The sequence below is a fragment of the Numenius arquata genome, chromosome 10 (assembly GCF_964106895.1).
Source record: "Numenius arquata chromosome 10, bNumArq3.hap1.1, whole genome shotgun sequence".
Classification (NCBI taxonomy): Eukaryota; Metazoa; Chordata; class Aves; order Charadriiformes; family Scolopacidae; genus Numenius; species Numenius arquata.
The window spans coordinates 8,279,048-8,305,703 of NC_133585.1; the positions used below are offsets into that span (position 1 = coordinate 8,279,048).

Below are 26,656 nucleotides of genomic sequence, written 5' to 3' on the forward strand. Positions count from 1 at the left end.
GAAAACAATTACTTTGTTATACAGAGCTGCAGAAAGTGTGAAGCAATAAACTGAAATCACAACAACATAAAAGGACAGTTGTCAAAACAGCCAACATGGCAACAAGGAATGAATACACATTGTTGGGAAGGAACTGTCATCTGATGGGAGGGGGGGTAATGTTTGCTGTGGAGTAAGAATTAAGGCCCTCAGATTAAGTAACTTGAAATGCAATTAGTGAAAAACTATCTGTAAATAGCCTGTCAGGCTGGAAGGCTAACAAAACGTTAAGCAAGGAAATGCTGTCAGTTGAAGTCAGTTGGACAAGCTTGGTGGGGTCACAGGTCTCACCACCTGGTGATAAAGTTGTAATGTCAATGATGGTGGTTTTTACAGACTGGTACGTAAATTCCCATAGGAAAAGGTAGTACAGTGATAGGAACAGTGAAGAGCAAGAAAAAACACTTCTCGCTAAAAAAAGTGATACCATTTGCATAAAACTGAACAGCTGGAACAATAATAGTCTGTTGAAAGTTAAAAGATAAAGGTGATAATAAGCAACATAGCATGAAGAGGATACAAGATTGACAGCTGTAATCACAACAGTGCAAAGAGATCCGTCCGTGGAAAGAAGGAAATTATACATGTGGAAAGACGGAAGGCCTTTTCCATTCCCAAAGTCCTCGCGTTAAGATCTCAGTGTATTTTCAAAGAATGGAGGAGCATGCAGTGCCTTTCTGCTAAAAAACTCATCATGATAAAGCACAACACAGGCTATCCTCAGAGTTATAGCCTGACTGCTGCATGTGAGCTGCTGGTTTCTTTTAAACAACATTTATTTAAAAAAATAATTCTGTGCATTGAGGAGGGGAAGAAGAATCACATTTTTAAAGCACTAAAGGAAAACTCTGAAGTTTCATTACAGTACTAGGGTAGGTAAAGTACCATCTCAATTCCAGAAACTATAATTCTGTCATGGCATCGTATTGCTGAGGTCAGTAATGCGTTAAGTCAATTCACAGAAGCCTTCTTAGGTGGCATGGGCCAGAACAAGAATTTACCTCACTATCGTAAAAAGAAAGGAGTCTGATTTTGGAAGAAAGTGAAAAATAAAAACATGGAAACTGGGAGTGAGGAGATAATCAAGAGACGCACAGAAACTAATAAGGACACTGTGTAACTACTTCCCATAGCAAACAAATTTGATGATTTCAGGCTGAAGTATTGCATAAGTAGGGTGATAACTGGCAGATAGTACATCATCTAAGATAATCTTTCAGAACACAGGCCTTCCATCTTTCCTTACAGGTCCAGAAAATTATCTGCTGAGATACAGAAAGAACATCTGGTTCAAGCAGGACCAGCTAGAGCCAGGTGTCCAGGACTATTTCATTAAGTTCAATTTAGTGCTTGGTGAGCATTTATCTTCAAAATTATAAATGTCAAAAGACTGAGTATGCTATACAAACTGGTGCTTTTTCTTCTTTTTTTAATTTTTTTTTTTTTTTAAGGACATCTTTATTCTGTGTTCTTTTCCTCTCTCTTATCATGACCAGTCAAGTGGGAGACTAGCCAGTGACTGTCACATATACCTCTGTTACTGGTTTCTATCCAATTCCTAAGCGACACTGTTGTTCCGTGCTTGGCACGCCAGGCACTGAATCTCCATAAATAATTATTCTGATGTCAGAAATGCAGAATTGTAGCTTCATTCAGAAAGTCTGCCGGGCACAGGGAGTGGGCAGATGAAAGATGCTTCTATTTACACACAAAAATCTTTGTGATTAGCTAAGAGCAAAGAGAAAGGAAATACAAAGAGAACACAACAATTTAATGAGGATTTGTTCCTTTGGGAGGAAGAATGTGAGACTGAAGCACAATGGTGGGATGGAGGGATTACAGCAGTTTATATCGTACCTCTTTTGGAAAATAACAGTGAACATTTGCCCTCAGTTCCATCAAAACTACCTATTTTGCATGCACAGCATGAACTTTATCAATACATGGAAAGAAAAGGAAGGAAGCATAAGAGAAAAACAAAAATATTGTCAACTAAACCAATTTTGAATGGTGAGGAAAATACACAAGAAAGCCTGTAAACAGCAATGATCTGTTACTCTATATTTTTATTTACATACATATACGAAAGAAGAAAGGCAGATACACCTATGGTCAAGTCAGATAAACCTACAAAGAGGAGTTTCTTTTCCAAAGCTGCTACCCTGCTGCTACACAGGTGGGAAAACTGGCTACCACTCAACTGCTTATTCTACCATATGCACATGGGGATGGAAGTTCATCCTTGCTGCATCCCTCAAGCCCATCTAGGCAGGGAAAGAGGAAATAAAGCTTGGATGACAGCACAGTACGGGGGACAGACCAGGCCTAAACTCTTCTCTGAGTCACATTATCCAAGTTACATCATTCCTTATTCTTCTCTTATATTAGGACTATGGCTTTACTGAAGACTAAGGGAACCCCCACTTTAGCCATTTGTTCCCCATACAGAAGCTGCTCCGTTCATCCGTGCTGCCACTCTCCGTGCTTGCTGCCCTCTTCTATTTCAATGAGAGAATCAGAACTGCAAATTCACCCAAGACTCGGGCACACCATAGACTTATACAGTGATAAAATGATGTTCTCCCAACTTTCCCTCTTCCTTTCCAAATCCTAACACCATGTTTCATTTATTTGACTGAGACTGAGCCCATGTTTTGGCAGAACTACCTTATAAGAACAGTCATTTTAGTACTATTTAAGCTTAGTTCTTAGATCAGGGTCTCTATCTGGAAAATAAGCCTAGTGTTACACACAACAGCTTCATAAATTAACTCTGAAATCCAGCATGCTGTAAAACATACATATCTATCTTATTATATATGATTGGATAAGATTATATAAATACAATTATCTCAATTTCACAACATCCTGGCTTACTTGGAAACATTTCAGAAAAAATATCATTTAATTAAGAATGCCAGCAGCAGAAACCATCTCCAACAACAGCTAGGGTGATTAAGGTTGGGAAGAAAAGATGGAGCACATGGACGTACCCTTCTCTAGTTACTTTTATCAACTATGGAATCCAAAGGCTACAAATGAAAGATTGTATTCTCTCTCCTAATTAGATGGTAAGATTCACTCTCTGCTCCTTTATCTGGGCTTTTAGCGGCCTGAATACCTTTCCCATTTGTTCTGAAAGGTCAAATGTGTAAATGTGCTTCTGAGGTGCTTGACAAACATAAGCAAGGCAGACCAGAAATAAAATTTTTTTAAATATTTACGAAAAGCAGTGTTTTGAGCTGAGGAATAACAAAATAGATCCCTTTTCAGCCCCATGAGGAAGGCACACATGAGTAGGGAAATAAAAACATTGCTTTACATGCATGTGTGTGTACATAGAACTATCAAACTGAACATATTCCAAAGCTTACGTTGTCTACAAACCATGAGCTGTTTACCTTCTTTCACCGCTGCATTCATTTCACAGGCTAAACTTTTAATTTCCACTGCACAGAACTACCCTTGTGAAAACGTATTGCCGTGAGATGGGGGAGGGGGTAATATGTAAGTAAAATTCCTGAAACGCTATCGCAACTCAGTATTCGTTGGGATTCCATTCAAAGAAGTCATATGAAGCCTTTGGGGAGCTGGCATGCAAACAGTTTCAGTTATGATGGTTTGTCATTCAACAAATCAGTCAGTATTAAAATAATCTGACTGCAGCTTTGAAGTGACTTGTAAACACCTCTGTAAGAATATGGTGGTTATTAAGCAAATCAATTTTGCTATTGATATTAGATAACAGTACATAGATATTAGATGTCTGTAATTAGATATTAGAACAAGGTGTGAGGGAGAGAAAATGACTGGGGAAAAAAAAATGATACTCATGAGTAACAAGTCTATGACCAGACTATAAAACAAACATGACAGCTTAAAACAAAGAACTCCCCTGTCTGTTAATGTACTAAATATTAAACACCTAACTCACTTTAATCATTTGAATAAAACAAAACTATGGAGAATACTAGAACACAAGTTCTGTTTAATAGTGGGGTCATTTAATTTTTAGTTTATTAATAACTTTGATCACTGCATACGCCAAAGACAAAGCCCTTTAGGTAAAATACACAGATCAGGATTCAGTATGAATTTCAATATTTCAAAACACGAACAAAACATAGTTCAGAAAGAATTCAGTTCTGACTCATACATGGGAATAACGGATGTCTCAGAAGTAACATGCCAAATTCTAAATAAGTGTTCAGAAACAGGAATCCCATAAGGCACTATGCCACCGAAAATTAATAAAACAGAAAATAGAGGCCAGATATCTGTAGTTTGCAAGTGATCACTGTTAAAGCAAAAGTTCTCTTCATGATGGCAAACACTAGCTGTTCATCTACTTACCCCTACTTCCAAAATTATAAATGGTCAGGTACAAAGAATTGAGCATGCGCATTCACAAAGTTACAAAAGTTGGGGCGGGTGAAAGCTTTAAGTGTACCTTTCCTTTTTAAAATCAGGAACATGGGACTAGAAAGGACCACCTACATCTTCTATCTCAGGCATCACTTCATCCAACTATTCCACAAACTTACTGGATTTCACCTTAGAAGAACTTCCTTCTTTGGAAGGCTCCTTTTTTTGAGTCTGGTTGTCCAAAAAATTTACAAACTTTCTTCTTCCTATTTCCACCCCTAATTTATTCATAGCAAATTAAATCATATCCTTCCTTCAGGTAATAAAGTACAAGTGTGATCTTGATAAAAATCAAACTAACATGTCACAACTTCCCGTATTTTCAGCAAATAGTGCAGTCAAGCCTAGAATCTTGTTCCTGCATGCTGGAGTTAAAAGTTCAACTCCATGACTGCAACAGATGTCTACCCACAGCCTTAAACAGACAACTGACTTGCCGGGTGGTGTCAGGGAAGTCTACAGATGCCTGACACAACACTGGAACTTTAAATATGCAAGAGCCTACATTCCCTATCCAAGGCAAGGGACTTTTACATAGATTTCACAATAAAAGTATTTGTGTAAGTAAAGAAGAGGAAAACTGACAGCTATTCAGCTAATACAGCTATTCCGAGATCATCTTCTTGTTAGAGGTCTTCTGTCCATGTTTCTTTTTCCTCTTGTTTGATTGGTTTTTCATTATTTGGTCTTTCCCAATGACATTAAAAAACTAGAGAATGAAGCAATTCATTGCATGCAGGGAAACAAGGGTTAAAGCTTGTGGCCAGTTCCAAAAGTTTAAAAGGCTATGACCTGGGCTAATAATATTTTTAATTTCTATGGTTTTAACTCTGACTACAATTTTCCCATTTACATAAACATATACATACATATATGTGCATGCCTGTATATATTTTTTTATGTGCAGACTTGTATAAGCCTAATGTTGTCATTTTTACATTATTTTACTAAGTAACTCAAGGTAGACACATCATTTACTGTATCCAAATGTCACAGATTTTATTGGCAACAACTGCACAGAGTCATGAAAAGGCTTAACTTGCACTACACAAAAAGGGTATACTTTTTCCTGGCGAAGACCCATGGCTACATCTTACAGGTCAACTTCTTTGATTTTATGACCCAAATCCCTCTACCCTCCCCAAAGACAACCTTAAGAACTTGTTCTCCCAGCTCCCAGAAAGAGACGCTCGTCAAGTTGTTAGATTAATACTTTACTCACCAACGCTACTCAGAGAACTGCTGCTTTCAGAATCAGAAGGCATTATGGACAGCACACTGTAAGTAGACCCTAAAATTAGAAAAATAAAGACAATATTACTTTTTTTTCCTTTTCCTCTTCTGAAACCAAGCTAACCATTCATTTTCTTGATACTGTAGATGCCAAACACACTAAATTAAGAGAGAACACACACCACTAACGCATAAAAATCTAATAGGAAAAGTATAATTTGTAAATGAACATTGCACTGTGCACATAGTAGGAAATCATTTTGGATAAAATGGTAAAAATGAGTTAAGCAAAATATTGAACTAATACAATGGTTATTTCAGATACACTGAAAATACAGAGTTTCATCTCTACATTTTGAAGACTATGAGCAATACCTGTAACAACAGTCACAATCTGTTTTGGTTTCTTATCTTTTTTACATGTACCAGCTCCTGTTTCATTCTGTAGCCGATTTGTGTTCTTATCCTCAAACTGTACTTCACACTTAGAATTCTAATTCATTTCGTTGGTAAATAAATTTTGCTTGCATTCATTTGCAACTTTCAGTATCTGACCTTAAAAGCAAGGACCTGCAAGGCTATCTGCTGTTACTGATGATAGCAACAGCAGTATTTTTCACTTATTAATAGATCAATAGACAGAGGCGCCTTTTATTGTAGTTATTTTTGAAGTATGCTAGATTTTACTTACCAGAAGAACTAGAAAAACAGGTCCAGCTTCAAAGCCTTTCAAACTAAACAGCTCCACCATCCCTCACAAACAGGATAAACATGCTGCACTAAAGACAGGGAGTGATTATGTGCAACAGCGATTGAGATCTGGTCCATTTTCAGCACCAGCCAGGATGCGAGACCTGTCTTCACAACAGCCAAGCTCAAAGACAGTCTCAACACTTTCAGGAGCTGCTTTTCCTATAGTCCTCCCTCTTATGTTTCAATATTTGTTTCTACCAGTCTCTTTGAAATTAAGAAATAAAAGCTGAGAAGCAGCATGAGATTAAACACATGGATTTACCTTTGAAACGGATTAAAGAAAGGGCAGGCTAGAAAATAAAAGAAATCCTAGTTTTTGCTCCTCTTCTCTACTTCTTACCAGGAATAACTACCTGTAACTACCACAGTGTTAGAGGAAGGAAAGACAGTATGTGGTAAAATAAGTTTACCAACAACTGAAGCAATAACAGCAAAGTGAATTAGAAAAAGCAAACACACTTAGGGCCTGATCTTTAGCTAGCAAAAGTGACACAGACCCCAATTTTAACAGGGTGTGTTTAGTTACCTTGACAAAGAATGAGGCTCCTACTTCTGATAAAAGGAGTGATGTCGAGGAAAAAGCAAACTTAAGTATTTGAATGTAAGGGAAACTCCCTCCAAGCAACCCCTCCGGTTTTATTAGCAGACAATGCAAAAAATAAATGCCAGAAAAAGAACCGAATCTTGAAGTAGACTGCTTAACTTGACAGATCCCTGTGAAAAATTATTCTAAATATATTGGTTACAAACAGTTCTAGCTGATTGTACACAATATAAGTTTTTTGTTTTGTTGTGCTTTTCAAATAAAACACATGACAAGCACGACACTGACATACTGGCTTCAGAAAAAATAAATCTGCTGCGCATTTTTGCTTCCATTTCAAACATTTTCATGTAACGATTTACGCTGTGCTCCTATTTCATTAAGCCTTATTAAAAGCCAAGTAATTTCAGCATTAATTAAAACCAACCTCTTTGCATATACTAAACTCATCTGACTTGCAGTATTTCTTGTAGTCTGGACTAGAAGGATTAGAATCATAAGGGAAGCTGAAAAAAGCAGATCAATATATTAAACAAAGTAGGACATCTTTATGACAGACAACATGTACCGAGATTGTATCAAAACTGCGTGGGACTCAAGCACAATAAAATCTTGTGCCAAGAAGTGACACTTCATTACACTCAGCAATTCAAGGGAAAATTGCCCAGTTCCTCTAAGAGATTACATGGGAGTTCTGTACCTAAACAAACTTTTACTGATTGTTAGCTGCTTTCACTTCTTTTTAAGAGTGGAGAAAAAAAGAAGAAAAAGACTCAAAATCTCATCATCTTAACTGATCTTGCTTTTATTTATCTTCAAGAAGCACTGTTACTCTCTGTCTTCTTTTCCCACATTAAAAGCCAGGGCCAGGACTTAATACGAGCTAAATACTGCTTTCTGGAATCGACAGAAAAGTTTTGTGAAGCTGACTTCATCAATGGAGACGTATGACTCTCCCTAGCGATGTTCTTAAAACATTAGCTCAGATTTGTAAATGCAAGATCCGGTATGCATGGCATGTTATCACAAGAAAACGTACAATTGTGAAGCGAGGAGGAATCGTCTGACCCATTCATCATTCCTCACCTCTAACCAAAAAAAACCCCAAACAAAACAAAACAAAAAAAACTACCATGAAAAAAAAAAAAACTAAACCCAAAAATAAACCTAGCAGCATTTGTTTGGCTTCCCAGGCTGTTTATGGGTATGTTTGGTTGTGGTTTGTTTTTTAAACTACACAGGATATGAGTCCATAATCTGTAGCTCGTGCCACCATTGTCATGAGAAGCAGTATCAGCAAGCATCAGAAACAACAACCAGAGGACTCTATACAGCTTACACAATATTAAAATTCATCTGTATCCAATGTATTCAATTCAGGGTAAAGTAGCATCGTACTTGACGTATTCTGCTTGATCAAACTAGCAATACCTCAGTAGTACCTAAAAATGCTCCAAGACAGTGCTTCCCCACTCTATAGGATGCCTCCTCGCATAAATGAAAACGCTTAAAATCACCCCAACAGGAATTCAGATATACATAAAAAGGCAAGGAAAAAGGCACAAGCTAGTTTTTATAACCAAAGGCACTAGACACCCTATCCATTCATGAACTACACAAACATGATATTTTAAGAAATTTGGTTAAAACCACCACCCCCACCCCCGCCCCTTGCTCAGCAATTTTCCACTTTACTTCAAATTCTTAAAACTGACTGTCCCATCTTGTCAAATTGCACAAAAAGTAAGATCAGAACGCAAAACCCAATAAGAAGCCATGACTACTTTTTCAGGTTCACGCTGGAAGTGCTTCACACCTAGGGATTCACATGCCTTTCACCCTACTTTTCTAAGAATTTGTCTTTCATATTTTTCCTCTAGTATTCACCCCGCACGCCAAAGGTCCCCAGTACAAAAACTTGCTGCATTTGATTTCGATTCACTGACTCATAACAATTGCTAACAGATTCTTTAAGTTCAAAACTCCAACTTGAAATGACAGCATCCTGAGAAACACAGTAGACACTACCCACACTTAATTAAAACAACTTGAAAATGACCTGTCTTTTACAAAGACACATTTGTACAGAGAGGAATAAGAGTATAAGCATCCTGTCTTTGCATGGCAGACTTGCTTTTGGGGCATTTCGGTTTTGCTCATCCAGCTTTAAGCTCTGGATCAGTTCCTGGCTGTATTAAACAGCTTTGACAGACCAGGGGGATTTAGAAACTGCTACAGTATATACTTGAGGACCTTAAGAATCCCATTTCCTTCTATTTTCAACAATTAGAGCAAGGCAAATTTCCTTAAGTTATTACTGTCTTTATTAGTCAGATGACAGGAAGGCCACTTAAAAACTGAAAATTCAGGAAAGGAAATAGTTGTTTAACTGTGGAAGCAGCCTCTGGGGACAGCAGAGGAACCGGATTCTAGTTTGCCTCCGTCTTTCACACAATGTCCACAAAGAAACAACGATATATATTTTTCTTCTTAAGAAAGACAGTGATGGTGGAGAATAAATAAATAAATAAATAACCCACAAAAAAAGTTACATGTCCTAAGACACCAGCTGTCTAACCAAGCAATTTCCTCATCATCAATACCAAATCTAGGCTGATGGAATTAAATTAATAGCACAAAATTAAAACAGAACATTTCCCTCTTTTGTCTTTTTAACCTTTAAATTGTGAGACAGAATGTAACACTGGGCATCCCCTGTACTTCAAGGAGAGACTCAAAAAGTCAAGCCAGCTAATCTCAAAGTAAAGCCTCTAAAACAAGCTTGCGCTTGATACCTTCTGTAAGAAAGCAGAACAAAGGATCAAGTAAAATTTCTTCTAGGACTAAATGCTAAATTATTGAATGACTTCTAAGAAAAACACACGCTATTCAAATTTGATTATGTGGAGAAAAGCTGAAAGTCAGGATTGCCACGGCTGCATAGGACCTTCTCATTCTCCTCCATACGCACACATAAATAGTCTCTGCTCATGGCTCTAAAGCACAGTGTATGCAAGGGCACTGTAGTGGCAAAATAAGACACAGGGCTCAGCTTTCCGAAATTCACTGCACATATGCCTTCCATTCATCAATTTATTTTTTCCAAAAGGTGTATTTTACTCTCAGTTACTTACAAAATTATATTTATAATTCAACTGAAAGAAGGTTATTTCATCTTGCAAAACTTGCTATATTAACTAAATGGCTGCATAGGAATAATTATTCCCTCAGATACACCTTCAGCACAGGGCCAAAGAGGCAAGTATCCTGAACCTGTTTCAGTGTGTGAAGAACCAGGATTTAATTCAAGGAGCACTAGGTGTTTCATCCCACAAGATGGGGAGTGCTCTGGTCTTAGCTCCACATCTCTTGGCACATCACCCATCTTTAAGGGTCACATTAAGATCTGCAGTATGGCTGACTCCTAAATTAAGCATGTTTCCTGACTAGGAACACTTAGGTCATTGTAGGACTGAGCCTAGAAGGAACGCCTTGCCTGCATGGATTTCTTTTGCTACACCTCTGCTTTTAAAGAGGATGACATTAAACAACTCTCCACGCTCCCCTACTGTGAATTTCCATGGATAACTAAACTCTGCTCTTCCTCCCCAGCGCCATGACTGCAGCTGATTCAACTTCTTGTCAGCAAATGACTTTTCTGATGGAGGCCCAACGCACCGGATGAGAGGGCAGCGTGACAAACATTTGTTTATCCACATCTCCGCGCACCAAACCAAACAGACTTTGGCAGGACTCCTACTTGCTGGGGGGGAGCGAAAAAGTTTGATTAAAACTGGAAATGACCCAGATTACAATGTTCCCGTTGCCTTTACAAGAAACGAAACTGCCCAAGGAGCTTCAGATCACATGGATCTGCCATGTTCTATCTCTGAGGCTATTCTTTTCTTGGCAGCCTGTGCAGCCAGGTTTGTCAGAAACCATAAGACACAGTCATTTCTTGCAAGTTGTGTGATGTTCAGACGTTAAATCCTGACCTCATGCAAAACCTTCAACTAGGTATTTGCTTCCACCCATGTCATCTTCATTTCAGATGTTTCACAGTCATCTACTTTTAAGGATATGAGTAACTCCAAGAACAAAGGTACAAACTCAGCAGTAAAGGTAGAACAGCAGTAGAGGTGAGATCAGCAAAAGTTTGCTGTATCTTCCCCCATCTGCTTTTAAACAGAGCTTTATTACTTATTCTGCACACCTACAGTTCCTTATTACTGTGCCCTGCAGCATAAAATTCTTATTTTTAGGACACCATGAAAACTAAATGAACATCAAATGGCTTTTTAAATAATCAAGCAGCTAAAAATTTACAATTTTTATTTCCCAAATGCCTTATTCTATAACAGTTCCATGGAGACAGTAAGGGTCAAAAAGTTTATTTTCCTTTTAGAACGGAGAAAACACTTTAAAACAACACATTTATGAACTATTAGGACATTAATATTAATAGTGTGGGCTTTGAAAAAGATAGGCCATTTAGTGCTTAAGCCATCTTTCAGTTAGAAGCGATTAAGAATAAACTCTTGTTCAGGACAGAACACATGAACAAGGACTTTGGCACCTTTCTCTGAAATATTTAGGAAAAAACAGCACTGGTGACAGAATAACAGGTCAGGCTGATTCTGATTTAATATGACAATTTCTATGTAGGTTTAGATTCCAAAAAGTTAAGTAAACTGCTGGAGGCCAGAGACATCACCAAAGAAGCCCTGAGTTCAGATGCTGAAGTTCCTAGTTGTCAGTCATACAGTCAAGTACAGCATTTGTTCTTCAGCTGTTAAAAACAACACTAGACATAACTATCTGTAAAATTCCTATTTTCTTAGCAACATCTGTTCAAAACACTTCATAGCAAAATAAACCCCCAGACTGGTATTTCTAAACATGCATTCGTAACTGTACCCTCTCTAGCAACATCTACGCTCTTTGCTACAGGTATTTTTTCCCTTTAGCCAGGAAGCAATAAAGTGAGTTATACTGAAAAGAATTTATAACCTATCTTTAAGAGAAATCTGAGTCACTGCACTATTGTTGTGCATCTTACTACAATGTGAATTATGAAAGGAAGCAGACATTGGTGCCTCTAATAAAAAAAGGGGAAGAGTGGCAGTGAGAAAGATAAGAGACAAGAGACAAGAACATGAGGTAGTTCATTTTTCTACATTATCACTTTATCATTAGGATACACTTGTGGCTGTTCAAAGACTTTATTAGCTTTATTTGTTCTTGTTTACTGCATTCAGAGCATTGGGTCAAATCATCTTCTTTTCACACAAAGAAGCACAGAAAAGATTAAAAATTTTTACAGATCTGAACCGATTCACAAAACACACATGATGCCAGTGCTTCAGCTGACAGTATTGAAGCTATCTTGCCATGAACATGATGCTCTAATGACTTACAGAAGTGGGACAGAAGCAACTTTTAAGAGCCAAATTACCACACAAGTTTTATTAGCAGGATAGCAGCTATTACCAACTGGTAATTGGAAGCAAAGAGATACAAAAGTGTACAACTGCTTAAAAAAAGAACAAAACTACACCCAAGTATATCAGGTCAGCTAGAAATAATGCCCCTCGCTACCTTCCAGTCTTTCATTTCTTTCTTCTCAATTTATAAACTGACTAATTTAATCTCTTGCACTCTGTGAAACCACGTCAGAAGTGATTAAATACATCTGCTGGAGCAGTAGGACCAAAGATGCAATCATAATTGTTACTGCTATTACTTATTCAAATAGTCCTGCAGCAATTCAGGTTCTGAACCAGAAAGAACTGCTTTAACCTTTGTCTTCTTGCTTTTTAACCGGGAAGGCTTTTAACTCTAGTTTAGCGAGTGTGTTTTGTCTTGACAAGTCATTTGTCTCTAACACTCCATTTCAGCTGAAAACTGCAACAGCAAATGACCATGCCTTCCTCTTACAGCCCTGAATTTCCATTAGGTAGTGCAGCGAGATGGGTGATGATTTTTCAACAGTTATTTAAAGGCTAACAGCAACATACCTAGCTACCGTGAAAATATCGGCATGCAAACTTACATTACTCAGATTCTGGCAAAAGAACAACTTTCAGTTTGTAGAGCTGCACACACTGCCTTCACTGCTAACTTTCTTACAAGAGAAATGCATATTTTTGTAGGCTGACACTCAAAAAGCAGAGAAAATAACTGACTCCAGATTCTTCAACCCCACATTTAGTGCAAATAGGAAAAAGCTGCATTTAAAGTCAAGTCTTAGTAGAACTGCAATGCAGGCAGGTGAAACAAACTGTCACATATTTCAGCTCAAGCAGATTATACAAGTGGTCCTTACATTATTATCAATGCAGCAGTGTTGTCTTCTGTTCTACAAAAATGATGTGTATTACAGCTGACTACCTTATCAAACAAATACAGGGATCATTTTTATGAATTATTTTTAATATAGCTGCTTTAACAATGCCATATAACCTATTCTGGGAAAACCCATCTCCATTCCACTGGTAAAAAGCCCAATGTAACCCTTAATTTTTTCTTGCTTCTAGCCATCAGGAAAATTACATTAGTTTGCTGGATTATGTATGATAAGCCAAAGGGAAAAGAAAAAAAAAAAAGAAAAAGAAAACATAGCATTTTACTTTTTTAACAAGCTTCCTGCAATCTCAAACTCCGTTTCTCTTAAAGTTATCTACTTGATCTAGATTACTCACTAAATTATACATAAAGGGATATAATTAATTTTGTTTATTAAGGTAGAGAGATGTAAATTTTCATTAAATCTCCCAGATGACTAAATGCAGTAGAGGATGCTCACTAATCCCTTTCCCTCTAGGAAAGGAAATTAGATAACCTAGGGCCTATATCCGCTTGGAAAGCACGTGCTCCTTCGGTACCCTGTCTGCACAGTGTCCAGCGAAATGGCATTCTGACCATTTGCCGGATACTCCAGGTACTGCTGAAGGGCCCAAGGCTTCTTCAGGTGCAGTCACCGTCATGGACCCACGTCATCTGAGGCCCTCCCAGAGCAGCAGGCCCTCATGGACCCACATCATCTTGAGCACAACGCTCTTTGTGCCTACAGCCATCAATGAGATGCCATTTCCAACAGGGAGCAGCTACAGATTCTTCTTCCTGTACACACACGGCAGTGAGAGGGCACCGGCATCCACCCATCTACCCCATCCAGGGAGCACCTGCCAACCTCACTTGTCTGTTCTCTGCATCGGTGCTCAAAGTGCATCCCAATTCTGCCTCCCCTTACACCTAGCCTGGTCCCGTTTGGCCCCAGCTGCCTGCTCCTCAACACTGTCTGAATAGATTGTGCTAAGTCAGACCCGTCTATTTCTAAAAAATTCTCATCTGCCCGGTATCTAGGTGATGATCAGTTTTCTTCTGTCAGATATTTAGAAAATGTCGTTTTCAAGGCCGCTACTCAGTCTTTCTAGTCCATTTTCCGAGTTTTGTTGCCAAGTACAGGGCAGATAAGAAGCTAAAGCATCTTGGCAAATAAGTGAAGGAATTGTCCAAGTATATCGCTCTTGCTCTGAATGCTCTCTATCGACAGGAACTCACACTTCAAACCCGCTGAACCTGATGCTGACTACTAGAGCTCTTCTGGGCTGCGAATGCATGGTACGTGAAGAGCTAACTGGGCGGCTCCACATGTCAACACTGAAGACTCAGAGACACGACCTGGGCTCCTCCTAGGCCCTGACGGAGGGGTGGAATTGCTCACTGCAACCGGAGGAAAAAAAAAAAAAAAAAAAAAGGTGAATTGGGAAATTTGACAAGTCATCCAGAAAAGTCCACCCCAACCCCCTTTAATGCTGGGTACAAAATTTTTAAGAACATCACCAAGTTGAGTCTTAAAAATAAGGAAATGTTATACATCCATTTTTATTCTGGAGGAAAAGGGGATAGACAGATGATGCACCAAGTCATACGTCATTATTTGGGCTGGGAATAGACACCTCTTAGAATATCATTCCCTTTCATTAAGCTTTGACAGAAACAGTATTCCTGAATACCTTCAAATCTCCTTGCCAGCTTCTTTTAACCCCAGATAACAATGTATTCACATCAATTTTTCCTAGCGTAGTAACCATTTCTTAAAGTTGGAAGAAAGACTTGTTGGTTGTCCATTTTGTTATGCAGCACTCCTTCTGGGGAAAGCTCACTTTGCGAAGTTATTTCCGTATCTGTAGGTAATTTTTTACATCAAGTTATATTCCAGAACCTTTGCAAGTAATCTGACTAAGATTTCTGGAGGATTACACCATCTGCCATTTGCAACTGACTCTAGAAGATTTAAGTGAGAGGAAATTATGTTCAGAAAGTACCCACACGCTATGTAGTCCAAAGGAAGAAACTATTGTGTGATTACGGTGGTAAATACTAGATCCCTAAAAATGCATTCTCCAGCAGCAAGAGTTGCCTTACTGAATTTGCAGTAGTGTCACTTATGAAATTCTAACTTAATTTAGTTTGCACAGATGTACACAGAGCTTTGTAGCATATTCTTTCATCAAATAATTGTAGAGTCAGGTAATATGAATGGCAAAATAAAATTTAAGAAAAGTCACATTATTAACTCTACAGCTAAATGCTATATTTAAAATTTAATTTAAATTTTGGAATTAAATCAAAGTAACCTCCTAATTATGTTTGTAAAGAGGCCATGCCATAAAAAAAAACCTACCTGGAAGAACAAAGGAAAAAGCAACTACAAATATTTAAAACTGCAGACGCTGACATTTAAAAGACTAGAAATCTACCGGGTAACAAGGCAGGCAAGCATTAATTCCTCAAGATCAGCCTCTTAACGCATCCAGTCCTTTCATTAACTTACTGTATCTTGCAACCGGGTATTTCCTCTGCAGAAGCAGCCGGGGGCACGCCTGGAACTGCGGGTGGCGAGAGCGTCCATCACGTGCCGAACCTGATTTTTTTTTTTTTTCCTAGCAATTCAAACTTCGCCCATAACAAACAAGCCTTACGGTTCAAACTGTTTTTTCAGGGCAAGTCGTCAAGAACACACAAGTACCTACACCCACCCATAAACGTAGTCTAAATATGAGAATCGATCTGCTTCAGTGGTAATGGTACAGTCGAAGCCACACAGCTTTGCTCCTCTGCAGAGACTTCTAAACAAGGCCAAAGGGGTTTAACATAGTTCTAGCTTACTCCCGAACTGCAGGAGAATTAGGCACAGAAGCAAGAAAACACCTCAATACAGACATCATCACAAACACACCAAGGGGTTGTGCTAGTTACACCTCAGGGGGAGAAAAGAAAAAAAAAAAAAAAAAAAAAGGCCACGTTTAGGCCTTTGTGATTCCAAGCAGAGGAGTAACATGTCAAAGTCCAAAGGCTTTTTTCCCTTCCCCCCTACTATCTACCTTATCTAAACTAAAATGTAAAATTTAATCTCATAAAGCTTTCTTCTCTAAATATCCTTCTCATTTCTACAGCCCTAGCATATTGACAAAGACCAAACATCTCTTTCTAACAAAAAAACCCAAAACAAAGTAGTTGGAATGCTCTTCTCCAAAAGCTGCCTTTGTTTATTCAAGAACCAGCAACTGATTGAAGAAGTTACGGTTACACAGTATCTCCATATTATGGAGATATCATATGCCGTTCTCCATATTAAATTCTATAAATAATAATTAATCAGGAAGAGTTAGGAGCCTGTTTCTAGCCTGAATGGCCCAGTTTCCTACAACTTAACTAACCAGCTCACGTCTACTGCTCGTAAGGATTGCAAGAGACGTATCAATACAATCATCCAAACCCAGACTATGTGGGAGTCAACACTCGACACACCTCCTTTGAAATTCAAGCGGTATTATGAGATTTGACTTTTTCAAACCATGCACCTCTAGAAAAAGTGATTCATGTTACTTGGTATGAAACCTGGCATATTGCTGAAGTAACCTCCTTTCAACCTTGAAAGGAGATGCATACTCCCCAACTAAGCCCTAAAAAATGAATTCTCCTCATATTGCTCTTTGTAGTGTGCCACAATATTCAGCCCCTAAGTATCCCCCCTTCAGGAAAAACTAAAGGAAAAAAGCGTCCCACAATGGTTTCATTAAGGTATGTCAGAAAAGGGCTTTAAATTCAAATTTGTGGTGTTGCTACAATGGAAAAAACAACATGCACTTTCATACAGAAGAGGGCTCGTATCCAAGCTTCTTCTGTCTCTCTGTTTACAGCAATCGTTACTTGAAATGGTAATAGAGAAGATACATCCAAGCTAAATCATTTAATCTAAGATTTCTTGTCTCCTTGGCAAGTTTATTTTTCCCTCAACACTCTACTTCATTTAAGAAAACAAAAGTAAGGAAGAATAAAACATACAGCTTTTTCCCCCCCCCTCAGTGCTGTAGAGCAGGGAATCCTGGTGCCAGCAATAATTCCATATTAAATACACATGTATTTATTCTGTAGGAACAGGGTCCAAGGCTCTGCTCAGTAAGAGAGATACAATCCCTGTTACCTACAGACTTCAGGCCTAAGTCCTCTTCGGGAAATTTGCAATCACAGAAAGGTCATCAGAACTGTGTGAACGCTACTAGCACACAGCCAGCGCTGCAGACAAAAGAAATGTTGAATCCACGGCAAAGCGACCGAGATCCATCTCTAAAACTGGACAAGTCGGAGCAAATATTCTGTGTGTGTCTGTACAGAAGCTTTCCAGAAATGTACAAGTTTTCACAAAGGTAACAGCTTAACCAGACAACTTTTGAAAGTGCCAAGCAGTGGTATGACCTCAGAAGTGGGGGTGGAGAAGGTAACGCTATCAATTAAGAATATATTTGAACCATAGGTTGTACTTTTCAGAAGACAAACACACAGATAGACAAAAGAAACCGCACCTATACCCTCGTTTAAACAATGCAATTAAGTATGTCCTCAAGTGCTCTGCTGTACTGAGTGATTATTACAAAAGTCTATTACCTATGAACTATTTACAAAAATAATTTGTTGCAGAAATCCCCAGGGGTAAACTTCATGCCTCTTCTGGTTACAGCTGCACCACCCACAGAAACAGTTCATCCCTCACCAGAGGTAACTGGCGGCTGCGGTGATGGCAGCAACAGGCTGATAACCTCCTCCACCGGCACAGGCACCGCCGCAGCGTGGGCGAGCAGACCTCTCCCTGACACGCACAGGGAATAAATAACACAGGAAAACCTTGCTTAAGCTTCCTAATGGCAAAAGGAACACATGTAACTAAATATGACAAAAAGCCATCTTTCCCCCATGTACCAGGGCGCTCATGCATACAAATGCTCACTCTACCTGGGAGCTAAGAGCAGAGAATTCTGGAAAAAAAAAAAAAAGAACTCATCTGGAAGCAATTATGGCACACATTCCTTTCTCCCCCTTTTTTGCCTCTTCTCTGCAGTGCTGCTACTTTTCCTTCTCTCGCGGTCATGGCAGGGCAAGGAGGAGACAGTGTGTCCTCAGCTTTTGCTGTGGCAGCCCTGGGTGAGGCAGCCCCCACGGCCACATGGTGCCCTGCAGCACTGAAGGAGTTTGCTTGCTTAGACATAGATATTCCTACGGGCTCTTTCTTCCGGCATCGTCCTTTACATAATTCCTTGATGACAGACCCTGTTCGGAGACTAAATCAATTTTAGAGTCTAGAGAGGATTTTTCCTACATAGCAAGGGTATCAACATGTTAGATGGGCCTTTTAGCCTTTTTCACTGAATTTCACTGAATTTTCACTGAATTTTTTTAGAGTTGGAAGGGACCGTATAGATCATCTAGTCCAACTCCCCTGCTGAAGCAGGATTGCTTAGAGAATGCTACTCAGGACTGCATCCAGGCGGGTCTTGAAAATCTCCAAAGAAGGGGACTCCACACCCTCCCTGGGCAGCCTGTTCCAGGGCTCTGTCACCCTCACCGTGAAGAAATTCTTCCTCATATTCGAGTGGAACCTCCTATGTTCCAACTTGTGCCCGTTGCCCCTCGTCCTGTCACTGGGAACCACTGAAAAGAGTCTGGCTCCCTCCTCCTTCAACCCACCCTTGAGATACTTATAGGCGTTAATAAGGTCTCCCCTCAGCCTTCTCTTCTCCAGACTAAAGAGTCCCAGCTCTCTCAGCCTTTCTTCATAAGGGAGATGCTCCAATCCCTTAATCATCTTTGTTGCCCTTCACTGGACTCTTTCCAGTAGTTCCCTATCCCTCTTGAATTGGGGAGCCCAGAACTGGATGCAATACTCCAGTTGTGGCCTCACCAGTGCAGAGTAGAGGGGGAGAATGACTTCCCTCGACCTACTAGCCACACTCTTCCCTATGCAGCCCAAGATTCTGTTGGCCTTCCAGGCCACAAGAGCACATTGCTTGCTCATTGTCATTTTGCTGTCTACCAGGACTCCCAGATCTTTCTCTTCGGAGCTTGGCTCCAGCAGGTCCACGCCTAACCTGTATTGGTGCCTGACATTCTTCTTGCCCAGGTGTAGCACCTCACACTTTTTTTTTTTTTTATATTATTATTTTGGGAGAAAGCAACTGCTGCAACTCTAGCAAGTCACAGAGTGGCTAATAACTTTGAAATGGCTTAGCTACGACCTTTTAAGCCAATAGGTCTGGGTTACCAAGCAAGCAACTGCAGTGAGCATACAAAGAGTAACTAACTGGGAACTTGAGGTACTAGCAACAGCCAGGCAGATCTCAGTAATGAGAGGATTTTTTTATACGCTAAATATTCACCGTAAGATGAATTACGAGGAAGAAAAAAAATGCCTGCAATACAGCCAGCCAAATGCTATCTCCTCCATCAATTCCGGAAAAAGTTTTAAAGCTTACTGCACTGACAGTGTATCTACAAAAGACTGAAATGACGCTCTTGCCAGGAAGCAGAGCATTAGCATCACACGACAGCGCGTACTGAGCTTAACAGAGTGCAGCAGATCTCCCTGGAGTCTGTGGAAGAGATGCAGGCTAAAGACTCAGCAAATGCACTTGATGCACAGCATGCTGCTCCCAACTGAGATACAATACCCTAGTCCCCTAAGACAGTGACAGGAGAGCTACAACAGAAAACAAGGCTATTACACTGAAGAAGTAGAACGTAGCATATTGGACAGCACAAGTCAGAGCTGTTGAGGGGAGAAAGAGTGGCCTCCCACCCAAGAAGTGGGACTGAGCCAATAAACGAGCCAAGACCTCTCTTGCTTGTAAAGTCACCTGCCTGTCACAGAGCTGTGGTTTCCCCTCAGCCTTCTCTCACCTCCATCCCTCAGCGTAAAGGAGCAGATGAAGATGCTGCCTCCCCATCAGCACCTCTGGTCAAGCATGAAGGTTGAGCGAGGACAGCTTTAACACTCAGGTTCAGCTACCGGTGCCAGCACAGGCATGCCTTAAGTAGTGTGCCAGGTGGTCTGGAGTAGCAGATAGACTGTGTAACACCTTGCAACCTCTTCATTTAAGCATGTAAACATCCACATTTTACTGTTCCCATAACAGCAACAGAAGAGGCAGTAAAAAATGTGCCTCAATAGGCAGCCTTGAAACAAGCTTCGTTTGTAGGCTTTGACACCTCTTCTCCACTTTAAGCCCCCAGTGAACCAGCCTTCTTTACATCCTCCTTGAACAGGTTCTGAAGATACTGGGGTTGTTCCTAAAGGAAGATGGTGTCACTGAGAACAGCTGCCATTGGGGTATTTGATTTTGTTTCCCATTTCAGCAGTAGCCGTAAAAGCAGCAGTGAGGTCGAGGGTGTGCAGGGGACAGGAACAGCACCAGAAGAACAGCAGTGGGTTTAAAAAAAAAAACAAAAAAAACCCACCAAAAAACAAAACACACACAACCAAAAAAACCAACCAAAAACAAAACAAAAAAGCCCACACACGTCCATTGTATCCATTGTTTTCCTCACATACACACTGCTTTCAGTATGAAACACTGACACACAGTTAAGCACTGATTACATAATAATCAAAACTGTGAAATTTCTATACAGCAAGAAATTACTTCCCCCCAGAAAACCCAAAAGACCCAAACTGAGATGAATTATCATACTACTGTACCCATAATGACCAAATGTTTGAAACACATTACAACTAGTCTGTAATAAGAAAGAGTGCTTAGGAAATGACTATATAAACACAGGTCAAGATGGATCACTGTTTAGAAGCACAGGATTAAAATCTACCCTGTCATGATCTACAGCAGTCTTTGATACTGTAACTCTTTTCTACAAGACATTTTCACATTTTTTTAATTTATTCTCACATAGTACTGCATCATCTCCTGTTGTTACAGAAGTATTTTTATTCTGTATTTCCACTAGACAAATCAAGAATATTCAGGATATTTAAATTACAAACAACTAGGTTAAATTCAATTACATTTTTTCCACATCCATCTGTTCTTATGTTGCTGCAGGATTTTAACGTTAAGAATACATGGTTTAAAAAAAAAAAAAAAACCACACAAAAAACAGGACGTTAAAGCGTATAAACTGAAGTATGTAAAAGTAAATAGACGATCGGAGCTCAAGTCAACAGTTTTGACTTTTCTAACTGTGCTGTAAAACACAAGTTCCTCGAGGGAAATACTGTATCTTCTCTCTGCTTGGGTAATGCCTTCCAAAAATTGACATTTTGAGTACATTAGAAGTTTTGTGAGAAACAAGCGTGGGTATTAGTTTCGATCCGTTGGAAAGTGGTTCACATTTCAAAATCCATAATGCAATAAATCTCAAAAGGGTTTTAATTTGTAAGAAAGCATATAACCATCTTTTTTTTTTTTTTATAAATAACATCAGTGGAAAACCTCAGAGAAAATTTTGCAGCAACTTAAATTCCTTGACTGAAAAGAAATCTGATGGCATGTAGCTCTTTAATTCATTGCTTTCCCTTCCTTGCTACACTTTATCCTGCTGGGAAAACAAATCCTGCAACTTTTCCCTTCAAGGGCTAAATTTGCTGTATAATTAGTGATACTTATGCTGATTCTGTTTTACTTAAAAATGCAGAGAACCTTCCAGAAATATTTAATAAATCTATACTTAAAAATAAAAATTAATGCACAGAGATTATTGAAAAAAAAAAACAAGAGGGAAAAGAAATCCAAGCTACTGTAGAGATCCCTGAAAGCAGAAAATGGAAACTTGTGTCCAACCAGAGGAAACAGATAACCTACACGCTACTATCCTCAGTACGAGGACAATGGGACAAAACACTGAGATTTAATCCAGTGAGCACTCATTTTTCAGCGTGTTCTCTGTATGTATCCAGTAATGTATCCTGACAGATGTGAGTTTGGAGGTTGGTCACATTAATTTATTTTTCAGTTTTGTAAAGTATGCTTTTCTGCTTTCCCTCCATAAATTACCAGAGGGATTCAATACACAAATGTAAATGAACACTTGGGAAAACAAACAAGGAAAACCCCACACAAACCCTCTCGACCCACCTAGAGCTGCCTGTTATAGTCCCCTCCACTATAAATAAGTACAAGCATCAGGCTGCTATAATATAATCAATAACACAATAAGGTCGCTACCTTCAGGTAGACTATTAGGAGAGGGGAGACTGTGAAGTGAGGGAGAGTTGCTGATGTCTCTGCCCTGCCCAGGCAAACTCCCTGTGCTGCCCAACCACTTCACCAGAAAACGACGTGTGGCCATCAGCTCCACATGTATCAAACAGGAGCCGATTGTTCAGTCTTCACAACTATGCGAGATAAATTGAGCAGAAGCATCCTCCCAGGCATACAGGAGAGGCTTTTCAATTCAAAACTGAGCTCAAGCTGCATCCAAGAAGACCTGGAACCTGCTTCATTTAAAAAAAAAAAATCAGAATTTTCCCCATCAAAAAGCACAGCCTCAAGTGCTTTTTGGTGACGTCATCCGGAAGCAATTACCACATGGAAAGGGGAGCCATCAGGAAAGTTTTGAAAAATGAAACCTTGAACATCTGAGCTACCGTGGCACTTTGGATAGGCGGGCAACATCCCTGTACCGGAAACCTGTATAAGGCAATTATGTTTTATTAAACAAAACAAAGAAAGCGTCCTCCCTGGTTACAGCGCTCAGCTCCCTCCTGCTGCTTTTAGGCTGAACCCCTGAAAGCGTTCCTAAACGTGCAAATACTAACCACTACTTGTAAGCGCTTCACCTTTGGACACAGCAGATCAGCACCATCTTGTTTTCAAGATGAGAGGACTCCAGTCACTACTTACATGCTTTTAAAATGTAATCTCCCTGGTTCATCATAAGAAGGAAGAATATTTGTCCTGATTAAATGATCACCCACTGATTCGTGCCTGCGTGGCAATTATGTGGCCTCTGGCCAGCAGGGTTCTGAATTCATCAGAAACAACGTGTTGGTAGACTGGGACTTGGGATGATTTCTCCCACCCACGCATAATTGCAGGTTTATCACTTACACAAATTAACAGCAGATACAAATGAAAGCAACATCCAGCAAATTAGTAGCAGTGATAATGGGCAGCTAAACAGAACAGAAGACTCAATATTTCAAAGAAATGGTGAAGATAAACATTCAAACAGAAGGACTATAGATCGAACAGCCGGGCCATCATGTTTTACTGGCACATGTAGAGGAGCACTGGAATTTGCTTTGTGTTTTCGACAGTACAGTGGATCTTACAAATCATTCCCCTCCCATCAGATAGGGAAGAACAACAACTAGTAGAAGTAGTAGAAACAGGATAAGGAAATCCAAGCTGGCATCAGCAAAGTTATTCTTGGTCCATTAGGATGCTGAAATACAATGGAAAGAGGCAACCACACTCCTTTATGTTCCCCCACTAGTAGAAATCAGAGTCCTAAGGAACCTGCTGGCCCTGTACTGTTCTCATCCCTCCTAAGTGGTGGTGGCTTCTATCTCCTCCTTACATCTCACTGCACAAACAGATCTAAGTCCTAGCTCTTAATCATCATCTTTCATATGCTTTCCGAGACACTGCTTACCTTCTTACTGAAAGTAACCTCTTTAATTTTCCTACTTTTTAATTTTTGCCTGTCTTAGCAAGAAAAAGGGAAGAATTTTCATCACTGTGGGGAGGGGGAGCTCTTATGATCAGTGTTTTTGGAGAAGAGAAAGAAAAGTTGTGTTCTGAAAGGAAACAGACCAATTTTTACAGGACCAGAAAGTCCCTGCCATGGCCCTTGGCTCCAAACACACATGATAATCTTTCAAAACAGCCATCATCTCATCAATATTCCTAACTGTTTCCTATCCAGAAATCTAGTATTCTATTTTCAAACTAGAGACCATGCTTGTATCTTCTAATTTCCAAGAAATGAGGGAAGGAAAACACTTGCAGACTTCTCTTTTATTTTCTTTATAAATACAATACTAGATCTGGAAAATGTATGTTCACGAAGTGGAAAGAGTGAAGTCCTAAATGATAACAAATGGCAACACATAAGGAGTAAGACAGGCAGATTGCTTATTTGATCCAATTTACCAAGGTGTTTACTGCGTTATGAGTTACACAGATGTTGTTTGGAACAAAGGACATGATTTTTCTGTTGCAAGTCTTACCACAGGACAATACGAGTGCCTGGATTAATTTCTTAAAAAATAATAAAAAAAAATTAAAATAGTGGCACTACTGATCCACAGATGCAAGATTAGGTTTAGGCTTACCTTCCCAAAAGTATAAACTGTCAAAAAACTGTAATTTCCCTATTCCAAACCTCTATAGTTGCAAGATCAACAGTATCTTAAGCCAAGTGCAGTAGCCTACGTTTAGAAGAACATGAATAGGCATCTAGTGATGACTGAAAGCATTATTACTGTTTTTAGAATTTCAGATGAAAAATTCTGTTAGAACACAGTATGTCCATTCATTGCACACTATACATCTATTGTTCTTCCCTCAAACAATGAAAATAAAGATGATAGATAACTGATGGTTTTAGACAGCCAGAAGTTTTAGCCAGCAGTATTCAACATGAAAAAAATAGAAATCAACCTTAAGAACTGTTAAATTACTGGGCATTTTCCCCAAATTTAATGGGAAGCAGAAAGCTTTCTGAGAAACTGCCAGCACAGTCATTTCACTCACAGCGCTCAGAGTCTGTTCTCCAATGATAAAGCATTTGAAGACCAGAAATATCCATAAAACATTGTGTTGTGAGCAATGCAGGCATGGGAGAAGAGGATAAAAAAAGAATGGGGAATAGACTACTTGCAATGCAGTATGTTAATCAACAGCAGGAGCAGGTCTGGAGAAAATCCTGTGGTGTGATAGGAAATGCTCACCTATGGAGGAGCAACGTCAATGCTAACGTGTCGTCAGTGCTGTGCTCCCTGTGCCAAACTTTCAGGGCACTTGAAGGAACCTCTTGTGTCCTTGTGACTAGAAGGTATAAGCACAGATAGCCTCAAGCCTCATGAAACTAGTGCAAAGGAGGAGGAATTAGCGGGAAGTTTTCTCGACTGTGCGTTCTGAACCGTGTTACGGCACTAGAGCTCTCCTGCCACTGTGACTACTGATCCCACCCTGACAGCTCACCCTGAAACACATCTCTCTCTTGACGGCACCTATCCATAAGAAGCAGCAGGTACGGTACGAGAAAAATCCAGGAAATAAATCACAGCCACGTAAGGCACAATAAACTTCTAAATGGGTGACATCTTTCCTGTGCATTTTGGTATTATGCTAATACATACTAAGTTAAAACCTAGACAGAAAACCACCAATTTGAAAACCAAAAATTAATGTTAGCACACGGGCTTTTTTCCACTAAAAAACTTTCAGCAACCTCAAAGCAAAAAAAAAAAATAAATCCTGGATAGTACAGCCTACAATTGCAATTTAGCACGCATATGCTTTCCACAGGTATAGTCAAGCAACGCTAAAGCTGTAACAGCATGTTTTACGATCAATAAGATGCATGAACCACAAGTCCGACAGAACAAACCACAGCTTTTGTTTTAAAAAGTCCTGTTGCCTCTGTGTTTAGCTGTGAATGCAGGAAAGCTGTCAGCATGGCTTGTAGACACGCATAGAAAAGAAAACTGGAATGATAAAACCCGCTCTGCTACCAAGACAGAAGCTCCAATACGGCACTGTTGTCGTTGTTAAAAAGGCAGGCTTAGAAAATTGTGCTTATTGTCTGAATAAAAATACTACAGAGGAATGGATGTAGCAAAAGCTTTGTAAAAAAGAGCTTTGAGGGTGCCTTTAGACAGCTGGAGAAAGGGATGAAATTGAGAACCTGGAGAAACCTGAGCTACAGCTGGAGCCAATGTTCGCTTGTCTTGATATTCCTCTGTCTGCTCAGACAGCAAACGGTGCCACCGCAGGGGGTACAGGTTGCCATTCACTAGACTAACAGACAAATGTATATTCTTAACATTTCATCTTTTACCAAATCCATGAACACGGTAATCTAAAACATAGCAAAAGCAAAGTTTATTCCCTCCGTAAGATGCATGTTTCACATCTTTTAAGTGCCACATCTGTGAAGCAAACAGTAAAGCCAAGCGTTCTTCATGCTGTCCCAGGACTCTGTCCCTACATTTGCCTGTGGACTGAAAAAGAAGCTGCTGCTGTTCAAGTCTCAGTCTTCACACAAAAGGTGAATGTGGTCCCCATTCTCCTTATTTTTCCTCAAAACAGCCAGAAGATCTCTTTATGACCTGCAGGAGATGTACCGCCCCCTCAGCAC

General features: G+C 39.6%; 1 protein-coding gene across 1 annotated transcript in view; it reads right to left on the minus strand.

The window, feature by feature from the left end:
- DLG5 (discs large MAGUK scaffold protein 5) overlaps nucleotides 1-26,656 on the minus strand; it is a 108,926-nt gene that overhangs the window by 60,409 nt on the left and 21,861 nt on the right. Inside the window, exon 2 of the mRNA XM_074154330.1 lies at nucleotides 5,687-5,755. Coding sequence (XP_074010431.1) covers nucleotides 5,687-5,755 — 69 coding nt within the window. The remainder of the gene's footprint in view (nucleotides 1-5,686; nucleotides 5,756-26,656) is intronic.